Genomic DNA, 12,405 nt, shown 5'->3' with positions numbered 1-12,405 from the left:
TCTTAGAATGGCAATGGTGCCCAACTGCCCCCCCCCCAAAAAGCTCCACAACATTTGTGTACAGATTTTCACTTTTTGAAATATGGCAACCCTACTTACTGCCAAGTTTTTATGTTTTCATCATTTTTTGTGTTTTGTTTTGATTTAAATTTCTTCTATTTTTGGTCTGACTCAGGTCCTTTTCTCTCCCCCCCCCCCGCAAGATTTTATTAAGGTTTCCACAATACAGTAAAATAATATCTTGAACGAATAAAATCAAAAAGACAAAAAGGAAAGGAAAGGAAACAAAAAGATTGAGAGTAAAAAGAAGAAAAGAGGAAGCAGAGAGAAAAAGAACATGAAGAATAACAACAACAGTAATCCTAATAAAACACAAAATTATATCTAGCCCTCTGTCATAATTATATCTTAATCTTCAATCCACATACAAAGCAGTGAGTCTTCCCAGCTCTCGTCTGAAGACTCTCCCCCCTCCCTCAGCCTCACATCCTTAGGAAAATTCTCTCTGACCTGTCTCCCACCCATCCATCACCTCTCTGTATGTCCTTTTCTGATTAATACCACTAGCTCAGTGGGGCAAAGCCTTGAACCTATTTTAGCACTAAGCCACTGCAAGCACTGTACTGTACTTTCCCCTCCAACACACACATACACACACACACATTGAGTTGCTCAACAGAAACACTGGTCTGTAAGAGGGGAAGTTCAGCATGGGCATTTCTAAGAAGGCTGCTTGGTGTACGCATCCCTCCGAGTCATCTGAAGCTGCAGGAAACATTTAAGTCATCATTCTCCAAGCAGACGCAAGACACCCGTGAAAGCCAAGTAGTGAGAAACAGCATAACTGAGCCCCATTCGGGACAGCCACCTCTTCAGGAATAACAAAGGAAGAAGACAAAGCCCTGTTTTCATTCTGGTAAGCTTATTTTTTGTGTACCCTGACATGGTGATATTGTCCAAGGCCTTGCAAGACCTCAAAAGTTGTGTCGGGGCCCTGAGGTGTGGGTGCTGAGCACCCACAACAAAAAATTTTGTGGGTACTCAGGCACCCAGAACCCTCTATAGTTTGGCGGCTTTTAATCATGGGCATTTTTACATTTCAGATCTGGCCAGTGCTGGAGACATACCTGAAAATTTCAACGTGTGTGCCGTACACAGAGGTTTCCTCCTAAGTTTCTTGTGGCTAGCTTGCTGGGGGAAATGAAGTGGGATTGCATAGTTCCACTCATGATTCTCTTAGTTATTAAGCTAATAGGCACTTCACTGTTCCTTCTCTATGGTGAGTATCATGCTGAATGTAAACTTTGAGTAGAGTCTGCTTTGGCTGACCTGACTGCCATTTGCAAAGAGTTAGTTTGCTCTTTTTTATTATTGCAAACCTTCGTTTAGGATTTTTGAAATAAAATCAAGCAGTTATCAAAGACAAAGAGCATAAACAGCTTGCAATTTGAAAGCAACATTGCAAATCAAAATTGGAATCAAAGGATAGTGCAGTTTACCTATAATAAATGGTGTTGTGCCCTCCAGATGGTGTTGGACTACAACTCCCATGATCTCTGTCCATTGGTCATGCTGGCTAAGGCTGATGGGAGCTGTAGTCCAGCAACATTTGGAGAGCAGCACATCAGCTACCCCTAAGACAGGGGTGGTGAATCATTATTGGCCAGCAGGTCCAGTTCCTTGTCTCCCCATCCCCTGTCAGGGGATGACGTCAGGTGATGCTGCACTTTGAAGTACTGATTGTTGGGACTTCAAAGCACAGCACAGCAGTTTGAAAGCCCCTTTACGGTCTAAACTATACCATTATCCAGAATTAAGGAGGGCTTGGCCTTTTAGTCCCACCACCATATAATTTTTTCTCGTGAAAATCCTCCCTCCTTAAACTGACATGGGGAAGATATTCAAGGGCCATATGTCTGGACTTTGAGATTTGTTCTCTTATGGATAAAATGGGGATTCTAATCTGTATTAGATGCCCAGGAAACTAATGTGGGACATAGGCAATTCTATTTTTCTAGAAAAGGGGGTGCTGGAACTCACTGTGAACACCTCCCTCGTTCTCTTAGAATGGCAATGGCACCCACCTGAGAGGTGCTGGAACTGAGTTCCAGTGATTTCTGGCAGAAAAAAGCCCTGGACACAGCAATGTGATTTTTAAATTACTGAAATTAAAAAGTAAATTGAGGGGGGGGGACATTCTGGCCAACTCTTGATCCTATAATATGCGGCTGCTTGGGGAATTATCTCTGCTGGCCTATAAAGAAACCTTGCCCTAGCCCTGATGGGTTGTACCAAATTGTTTTGTCCTATTGTTGCCTCTGATCAAACAGCTTTTTAAAAAAGATAAAGAAATGTACCAAAACAGTTTGGAAAATGGTAAAAGGGGTGAGTGTGACTGCACCAGGAATGAAAATAAGCTCTTCTTACTGTCTTTTGAGATTAATGCAAACTGTCATCAGATTGCATTAAGAAATGATGACAGGATTTTCTGTTTTTTTATTTTAAATATTTTTATTAGGAATTTAAACAAAACATATTATCTTAAAACATATCATCCTTAATTCCCCCCATTTCCCCCCTCCCCCCATAAAACAATCACCCCACCCCACCCTCCCTGACTTCCCTCAGCTACAATCTCTGTCTTCTCTATAGATGCTATTCTCTGCATGCTACAAAATTGTATAAATCCCTAATTTATCTGACTTATGACAGGATTTTCTGGGTGAAAAGAACCCATCATCTCTGAACTTCTCCTCTGCTTGAACTTCTTTTGACTCTCCACAGAGCTGCACTCATTCTCGGGCAGAGCGGGCACTGGGGGTGAGGAGCAGTGCCCAAGTGTTAAGAGGACGGTTCTGTGGGTTCCACATGGTCTGCCCTGGGTACCCTAACTTAGGCTTCAGTTGTGTGATGGAGGCCATTGTCCCATTGCTAGTCCTGAACTACGGCTGCATAGAACACCATACACTTAAAGCACACTACTACGCTTAAAGAACCACTGGAAGTGTAGTTTGTTAAGGGTGTAGCTCTGTGAGAGGAAAACTACATTTCCCAGGATTCTTGGGAGTGAGGAAGCCATGTGTTCTAAATATATGTTGTGTACACTGCCTAAGATTCAACTACCAGTTCAGTCGGCTTCTGTATGTGAAACTGGGGGTGGGGGTGGCCAGTGCTTTTTTCTGTGGGGACGCAGGGGTGCGCATACCCCTAAACATTTTGCGAATCTTCGTACTTTTGTCCATTTACTGTATTTATTTCCCCCGATTTGAACTATAAAATGGTGGTTTTCTTGAGTCAAAATGAAAGTACTCCTAAACATACCGTATTTTTCGCTCTATAAGATGCACCAGACCACAAGACACACCTAGTTTTTGGTGGAGGAAAAGAAGAAAAAAAATATTCTGAATCTCCGAAGCCAGAACAGCAAGAGGGATCGCTGAACAGTGAAAGGGATAGCTGTGCAGCCTGCATTCGCTCCATAAGACGCACACACATTTCCCTTTACTTTTTAGGAGGGAAAAAGTGAGTCTTATAGAGCAAAAAATGCAGTATTTTTTTTTGAAAAAAAGCACTGGGGGTGGCCATCTTGACCTTTGCCTCAGGCAGCAAAATTTCTTGAGCCTTCCCTGTTCTCATATGTGTGGAGACTCAGTCTCTGAGGAGTGGGAGGGCAGGAAGGCGATTTTATCAGCAGCACAGAGCTATTACTTAACTTTGGCTCACATTGCACAACAAACCCATGGCAGCGAAAGTCCTACTTCCTGAAAAACTGAAGTTTTCATGACTTCATTAACCAAATGTCTGGTGTTTCCAAAGGAAGCGCAGGACAGGCTGTTGCCACTGGTGGTTTGTCATGCGATTTATCAGAGAGCTACCAACTTCTGCCTCATGAGTGTCGCTTTGTGAGGAAGATCCAGCTCCCCTGCCAGAGGATATTTACTTACGAACAAATAAGTTTCTGTCCTGCAGCTTCAGGAAAAATAAATTTTAAAAAATGCTCCCAGGGTGATTTTCCAATCATTAATAAAAACAATTTAAACACTAGAAGAAGAATAACCCCAATGAGTAAAAGCAATAAGAATAAAACAACAGAGTATCAGCAACTGAGGTGAGGTGTAACTGACTTTAACTGACTTTTAGGGTAGAGAAAAGCAAAGAAAAACCACCACTTAGTTCAGGAATAATACCCAATTAAGCATACACAATTTTAAAATTGCCTCTGTCTTTCCCACTTTCAAACATACTTGGAAATAATGGTTTTGTTTATTACACCATTTCACAGGCGAAATGTTTTATTTTATTTTATTTTAAAATACATACCTGTGCAAGCCCACAATGGGCTTCAGGTATCTAGAGCATCGGGGGGGGTGTAGTAGTAAATGAGGGGAGGGGACAACAGCACACAGCATAGACAATGTTTATAGACAATGGCCTTCGCGATACAGTATGAGCACACATCACACCACTACAAAACAACATGCATTCCATGCACCAGACCAGGACAAATATACAATGTTGATTCAAGGGTACTTTCCCATTTCATGTGGGCAATGGTGAGGACCAGCAAATATGGAGCAGATTCGCACCAGACATCCAACATACATTTAAATCCTGTGACTTCTCCCCCCCACACACACACACACGTATTCTGGGAACTGCAGTTTCCCCCTCAAAGACCTACAATTCCCAGTACCCTTAACAAACGAAGGTTCCCAGGATTCTTTGAGGGTTGTTGTTGTTTAGTCGTTTAGTCGTGTCCGACACTTCGTGACCCCATGGACCAGAGCAGGCCAGGCACACCTGTCTTCCACTGCCTCCCGCAGTTTCCTCAAACTCATGCTGGTAGCTTCGAGAACACTGTCCAACCATCTCGTCCTCTGTTGTCCCCTTCTCCTTGCGCCCTCCATCTTTCCCAACATCAGGGTCTTTTCCAGGGAGTCTTCTCTTCTCATGAGGTGGCCATAGTACTGGAGCCTCAGCTTAGAGGGTAGTCATGTGCTTTAAATGTATGGTGTGTGTCTGCCTGAAAATCCCTTGGATGACTGAGTGTTTGCCCTAAAGGATGTCCCATCATCCTCTGTAACTTGTAGGGGTTCTTTGGCCAAGGTGGAAAGCATTCACTTAAAGCAGAAAATCTGAAATGTACTGCTCTGAAACATCCTTGGGTGGATCTACACACAGTGGAAAAAACGCTATAAATAAGTCATAAATTAAATCACTATAAAAGAAAAAACGCTATGTAAAATCTCATAGAAAGTTTTGTGCTCTACAGTGCCATCTGGTGTTGCATTTAAAACGTTGTTTTTTTGACTAACGTAGTTGACTCCCTCTGTTCGGGTAATAAATGTGCTGAGTTCACAGGTTCTTATGAGTCGTTTTCATTCAGCTTCACAGATCTTCTTCCAAGGAGACCCCATTCTCACCCCATCAGGAGTAAAAGATGGTATGTAATAAAAACAGCTCATGGGGGAAATGGGAATTTCTGCTCCTTTGTATATATTAAATCCAGTCGTCTCCTGTTCCTCCTAACTTCTACAGGCTGCCCCATAAGATGGGTACTTTATGCTGGCAAATGCTACTTCTTTTCTGCCGAAGAAAAAACATGGAAAGACAGCCAGGAGGACTGTGCTCAATCAAATGCTCATCTTGCTGTTGTCAACAACAAAGCAGAATTGGTGAGAAGACAGGACTGCTTTGCAAAGCAACAAAAAAATAAGCATGGTGTTCTGTGATCAAATTATTGGCCTGCTTTCATAAAATAGTTCACAGTTGCTAACTTTTCAGGGCTAGACAAGACATGGTACCATTTGCACAACTAGAATGAATGGCATGAATAGTTTAGATTTGTTTTTAAAGGTTTTCCCTGTGAAGAAAAAGGGTTTGGCTGTTAAACCAGGCTTAGAATGGGGAATAGGTAAAGGTAAAGGGATCCCTGACCACCAGGCCCAGTTGTGGCCGACTCTGGGGTTGCGGCGCTCATCTCGCTTTATTGGCCGGCGTAGTTTAACCCACAGGGGGTCTCCTAACAACACTCAGTGATGCCGTGGTCTAAACCACAGAGCCTAGGGCTTGCCAGTCAGAAGGTTGGCGGTTTGAATCCCTGCAATGGGGTGAGCTCCCATTGCTCGGTCCCTGCTCCTGCCCACCTAGCAGTTTGAAAGCATGTCAAGTGCAAGTAGATAAATAGGTACCCCTCCGGCAGGAAGCTAAACGGTGTTTTCGTGCGCTGCTCTGGTTCGCCAGAAGCGGCTTAGTCATGCTGGCCACATGACCTGGAAAAACTGTCTGCGGACAAACACAGGCTCCCTCAGCCAGTAAAACGAGATGAGCACTGCAACCCCAGAGTCATCCGCGACTGGACTTAATGGTCAGGGGTCCCTTTACCTTTAACAATACTCAGCACCTTTAAGAAACTACAGCTCCCAGAATTCTTTGAGGAAAGCCATGACTGTTTAAAGTGGTATCATGGTGCTTTAAATGTGTGGTGTGCATACAGTCCAACCTTTTTCCAGTGAAAATAGGGACGTCCTATTCCATAATATTAATTTTACTATTTGAAACCCTGCCTATCTGACTGGGATGCTCCAGTCACTCTGGGCAGCTTCTAAGATATATAAAAACATAATAAAACATTAAACTTTTTTTTTTAAAAAAAACCTTCCTTATACAAGGCTGCCTTCAGATGGCTCAGGGGTCAGATAACTCCATACCCTCCGACATTTCTCCAATAAAAAGCAGGACATTCTGGGTTCAAATCAGAAACTGGGACAGCTTCTGTAAATCTAGGACTGTCCCTGGAAAATAGGGACACTTAAGGGTCTAGGTGTGGATGTGGCTTGTGGAAAACCACACTACGCTGCTTGCCCAAGGACCCCCTGTTGTAAACAAAAATTGCCCTTTTCCCTTATGGGGTATCCAAGAGCTCATATAGAGTCCATAACATAGGTTCCCTATTGGTAGGAGAAAATAACAGAGGCCAACCAGAGAATATTGAGAAGCAAAGCAGCTAGTAAGCTTGATCTTTATTGATCCGTTGCAACAGGGTGCTCCCCTCACACACAGGAAAGGAGGAGGATCCAGAAAAATATTGTGCAAGGCCTTATAAAGACTTTTGAAATTGCCACCCTGTAGATCAAGACCACCCCCAGAAACATCATATATACATCACAGAAAAAGGCAGTCTAAACACAAATTTAAATGTTGTTTTTCTCTTGTCCTTGTTTATCTCCTGTCTGGCAGGTTACTTGATTGGATTGCCTGGGGAGCCTGGCCATTCTTTTGTAGTGATAAATACTTAGTTCCTGGGCCAGGTCACAGGCTCACACCCTATTCAAACACAGACATACCCTTAAGACAGGATTTGTGAAGGAAAAGACAATGGGGAGGCTTTTCCACTTTGACCTTGCAGAGAAAACATTTGCTCAGTTTAGGAATCAAAATGGCTTCAGGTCGGTCTTCCTGTGCTGATCTATGTATGTGCGGTTATGAACATTACCATATATCTAAGACCTCAAAATTCCTATCACACCCCAAAACCAGAAGACATCCTTGCTAAAGACAAGAACCACCACTGCCCTGCCCCCCATTACTGCATTGCATTCCCATATCAGAGCTCTTGGATTTCACTGTGTTTTCTCTTACCTCTTCTGCAAATGCCTCCTATCCAGATGTTCCTGTTCAACAGAACAAACCATTTTGAGTATTTCATTGGCTTAACACAGCAAGGTTCCAAGGGATTGTGGAGATGGATTGACAACAGAGCGTATGACCCTGACGTGTATGTTTATTATCATTCTGGTCATTTATTGTTTGTCACAAAGTGATGGGGAGGAAAGCCTCTGTTACTCAGCTTTCTTTCCCCCTTATAGCAGTGGCGTAGCGTGGGGGGTGCCAGGGGTGCCAGCCGCACCGGGCGCAACATCTGGGGGGGGCGCGAGTCCAGAGGGCCCAGCCGCGTCGTGCCCTCGGCCCACCCCTATTGTCAGAGCGGCCGGCCAGCCTCCGCCTGCTCCTACCTTGCCCACCCGAGGACTGCGGCAGCGCCCACCCCCGTGGCCACCTACCCCCGCCTCGCCCATTGGCTTGCCTCCCTCGGCCCCGCCTCTCTCCGATGGCCGCGGGGGTGTCCTGCTTGGCGCCGGCGCCTTTTTTCAGGAGGTAGGGAGGCTGGACGGGGAGGTGGGGTCGGAAGCGGGCAGAGAAGGAGGGGAGCTCGTAGCCAAAAGGGCTGCACCGGCCGGCAAAGGGCCGGGGAAAGTTTGGAGAGGAGAAACGCACCGTCATGATTTCCCGGTGGAAGCGGCAGGATTAGGGATGGCGAAGCGTAATTACGCACGAATTTCGCTGGGTGAGAGCTTCGGGGATTGATCGGCGGAAATGGGAATCAATTGGAATATGAGAAAGAGAGAGAGAGAGGGACCATCATTCATAGGCATAGATTTGTAGGGTTAGGGGGCGCAAATCCACGGGTTAGGGGGCGCAAATTACTTGCCTTGCCCCGGGTTAGGGGGCGCAAATTACTTGCCTTGCCCCGGGTGCTGACAACCCACGCTACGCCGCTGCCTTATAGTGATACCTCGGTTCTTGAACGTAATCCGTTCCGGAAGACAGTTTGAGTTCTGAAATGTTTGAAAACTGAGGCGCAAAGGGCTGTCTGCAAATGGAATTGAGAAAATTGGGGGGGGGGAATGCAGTGGAAGCTGTTCAACTTCCAAGGCGCATTTGAAAACGGAAGCGTTTACTTCTGGGTTTTTGGTGTTCAGGTTCCGGAACGTTCATCAACGGAGACGTTTGAGAACCGAGGTACCACTGTTGCAACATGTGGACTATAACACTCACCCACCTTACGTGGCTGTTACAAGGATAACGATGAAGCACAAGAGACGGTCAGCTTTTTTAAAAAATGGCAGTGTGGAGGATAGGTCTCATAACGTCGCCTCTGGGGATCCTGTCAATATGTGTGTATGCAACAGGGAAATTATCGTGCCCATTCTTCAGAGTGCTAATAGTATACAGTGGTACCTTGGGTTACAAACTCTTCAGGTTACAAATGCTTCAGATTACAAACTCCGCTAACCCGGAAGTAGTTGCTTCGGGTTGCAAACTTTGCCCCAGAATGAGAACGGAAATCGCATGCCAGCAGTGGGAGGCCCCATTAGTGAAAGCGCGCCTCAGGTTAAGAACAGTTTCGGGTCAAGAACAGATCTCTGGGACGAATTAAGTTCGTAACCCGAGGTACCACTGTAATGAGCACTTCTAAGTAGCATGTCCACTTAGGCATTTGGGAGAGATGCTGGGGGCATCTACTGAACACATCCTGTCCCTGCAAACAATATCATGGCCAGTGTTCATCAGGGGCGGCCCAAGACATTTTGGCACCTGAGGCAAACCACAAAATAGTGTCTCCCTTCCTCACCAGGGAAGAAGGGGTGAGTGAAGATCTGCATCAGGAACAAGCGAGAAATAAAAGATCTCTGTTGAGATCCACTGCCCCTGTGGGTCCTGCTGCCTGAGGCAGTTGCCACCAACTTGCCTCATGAGTGTGCCGGCCCTGCAGGTGGTAACAATTTTTGTTCAGACACTATAGGATACAGGTGCTGTAGAGCACAGTACAGTGGTACCTCGGGTTACATACGCTTCAGGTTACAGACTCCGCTAACCCATAAATATTACCTCGGGTTAAGAACTTTGCTTCAGGATGAGAACAGAAATCGTGATCCGGAGGCAGCAGGAGGCCCCATTAGCTAAAGTGGTGCTTTAGGTTAAGAACAGTTTCAGGTTAAGAACGGAACTCCGGAACGAATTAAGTACTTAACCCGAGGTACCACTGTATTCAAGTTACCAGTTTTGGACTTCCAAAATCCTGGCACCTAGGTGGGACCAGGGATAGCAAAAGGCCCCACATTTTTTAATAAAAACAAAACATATATTTATACCCTACCCATTTGACTGGGTTACCTCAGCCATGTTGATCTGCCATCAGCTGTCCTGCCTTCTTTGGCTCAGCAAGTTCTGTGCAAGGTGACAGTGAAAGGGACCACGCAGACAGGAGCGCGGCAGTCTCCCAAGCGGCGACTGAGGCTAACAACTTGCAGAAGTATAGAATCGTAGAATCATAGAGATGGAAGAGACCACAAGGGCCATCTAGTCCAAAATCCTGCAATGAAGGGATCTTTTGCCCAGCTTGGGACTTGAACCCCAGCCCCAAGATTCAGAGCCACATGCTCTACCGACTGAACCTGCTAATTTTCACTTCTCTTCCCTTCACAGATTGAATATCAGAAGTAGAATTTATGACTGTGCTGTGCTTGGATTACACCTTGTCACTTCAGCACCTTGCTCCGTAGTAAACCGCTGGATTTGTGAGGAGAAGGCATAGTCGCTCTCCTCTGTATGGGAGATTCTCAGCAATGTGGAATTAAGACTCTTCACTCTGCTAAGGAACTTTGGACCTGGAAAGGGAGGCGTGTTCTCTCACACGTGAAGACTTTTATCCAGCCAAATATATGAGTGGCCCAATAAACACTGCAAATACCGTATTTTTCAGTGTATAAGACGGCCCTTATTTTGAGGGACTCCAAATTAAGAAAATGGGGGGAGATCGTCTGTCCCCTCGCCAGCAGAGCAGAATCCGCCAATTGCCCGCCCAATTGCCACAGCGACAGCCAATCAACACCAGCCCTCGCCACAGCCACCAATAACATGCCCAATAGCCGCTGACAATCTCCGGCTCACAGCAGCAGCCAATCCCATGTCCCCCCTATGCACTCTCCATGTTTAAGATGACCCCCAATTTTAAAACTAATTTTTAATGGAAAAAAGCTTGTCTTATGCACGGACGGTAAACTTCCAGTTGCACTTCTGCATTGACATAAATGAGCCGCGAGTGTGTAAATCTGCTTGTGTCTTTTGATCTTCCCTTTCTTGCCACACTGGAAGTCTCAAACAATTCCCCCTCTTGCTTGTTGGTCAGATGATCTCTCTTGCCTTGCCACATGTGAAAGATACTTTCTTCTACTCAGAAAAGAGGGTTCAGGGAGTTTAGAGAACAAGACTATATCCCTTTCCTGAGACCAGTCATGCAATAAAACCTCAATATCCACTTCTCCTAACCGCTCAACGCAGAACTTCCTATATTTCGAGACAGAACATTTTCTTCTGCTGTTGGAGGGGGAGTCCTTCATTTGTCCAAAAACCACTACTGTTTTGGAAGATTACCAAATAACGGCCTCCTGTGTTAGCAAAACATGCTAATTATTGTAATGCAACTTGCATCTGAAGACTTAAACATTTATATGACTGTACACACCTGAAGTTTTTAATGTTTGATGTTTTGAAGGCAGCACTGTATTGGGAAGTTTTAAATGTTTGATGTTTTGCTATGTTATTTTATATTCTGTTGGAAGTGTCCCACAGTGGCTGGGGCAACCCTGTAAGATGGGCAGGGTACAAGTAATAAATTAGTAGTAGTAGTAGTAGTAGTAGTAGTAGTAGTAGTAGTAGTGTTTAGTCGTTTAGTCATGTCTGACTCTTCGTGACCCCATGGACCAGAGCACGCCAGGCACTCCTGTCTTCCACTGCCTCCCGCAGTTTGGTCAGACTCATGTTTGTAGCTTCGAGAACACTGTCCAACCATCTCACCTTCTGTCGTCCCCTTCTCCTTGTGCCTTCCATCTTTCCCAACATCAGGGTCTTTTCCAGGGAGTCTTCTCTTCTCATGAGGTGGCCAAGGTCTTGGAGCCTCAGCTTCAGGATCTGTCCCTCCAGTGAGCACTCAGGGCTGATTTCCTTCAGAATGGAGAGGTCTGATCTTCTTGCAGTCCATGGGACTCTCAAGAATCTCCTCCAGCACCAGAATTCAAAAGCATCAATTCTTCGGCGATCAGCCCTCTTTATGGTCCAGCTCTCACTTCCATACATCACTACTGGGATGTAGTATTAGTATTATTTTATTAGTAGTAGTAGTATAATTAGTATATTATTGTTGTTGTTGTTGTTGTTGTTGTTGTTGTTGTTGTTGTTGTAGTAGTAGTAGTAGTAGTATTAGTATTATTTTCTACATCCACATATTTTCCATGCTGGTTTGCCTTGCTAGAATAAATTGTTGGCTTATTCAGCCTCTTATCTATATTGGAATGAGGGAGATCAGAGGCAAAAGAGGAAACATGGCTTTGGCCTTTAGGAAGCTGTGTTATATGGAGTCAAGCCATTGGTCCAGCTAGCTCAGTGTTGTCTTTTCTGATTGGCAGTCGCTTTCAAGGGTTTCAGAGAGAGGACCTTTCCAGCCAAACTTGGAGATGTTAGGGATTGACCCTGGTACCCTCCGCCTGCAAAGCATGTTCTGCAGCCCTTCCCCAAACTGACTCAACCTTTAATGGACTCAGCTCTTCATTACAAGCTAGACTT

General features: G+C 45.1%; 1 protein-coding gene across 1 annotated transcript; it reads left to right on the top strand.

Annotated features, from left to right (window-relative positions):
• The first annotated feature begins 710 nt into the window (after positions 1-710).
• On the top strand, positions 711-10,448 carry LOC128405177 (C-type lectin domain family 5 member A-like). The gene is made up of 6 exons (XM_053371511.1): positions 711-916; positions 1,104-1,279; positions 5,387-5,443; positions 5,539-5,675; positions 7,668-7,777; positions 10,270-10,448. The coding sequence occupies exons 2-6, from the start codon at positions 1,201-1,203 to the stop codon at positions 10,376-10,378; spliced, it is 492 nt and encodes a 163-aa protein (XP_053227486.1). The 5' UTR covers positions 711-916; positions 1,104-1,200; the 3' UTR covers positions 10,379-10,448.
• Positions 10,449-12,405: the final 1,957 nt, after the last annotated feature.

Source organism: Podarcis raffonei, chromosome 17 (assembly GCF_027172205.1).
Source record: "Podarcis raffonei isolate rPodRaf1 chromosome 17, rPodRaf1.pri, whole genome shotgun sequence".
NCBI lineage: Eukaryota > Metazoa > Chordata > Lepidosauria > Squamata > Lacertidae > Podarcis > Podarcis raffonei.
This window is presented reverse-complemented; position numbering and strand designations above follow the sequence as displayed.

Coding starts and splice junctions, on each gene's coding strand:
- LOC128405177 (XM_053371511.1), top strand. CDS start 1,201: ATGAAGTGGGATTGCATAGTTCCACTCATGATTCTCTTAGTTATTAAG. Junction 1,280..5,386: donor TTCACTGTTCCTTCTCTATG/GTGAGTATCATG, acceptor GTTTTCATTCAG/CTTCACAGATCTTCTTCCAA. Junction 5,676..7,667: donor TCAACAACAAAGCAGAATTG/GTGAGAAGACAG, acceptor CCTCCTATCCAG/ATGTTCCTGTTCAACAGAAC.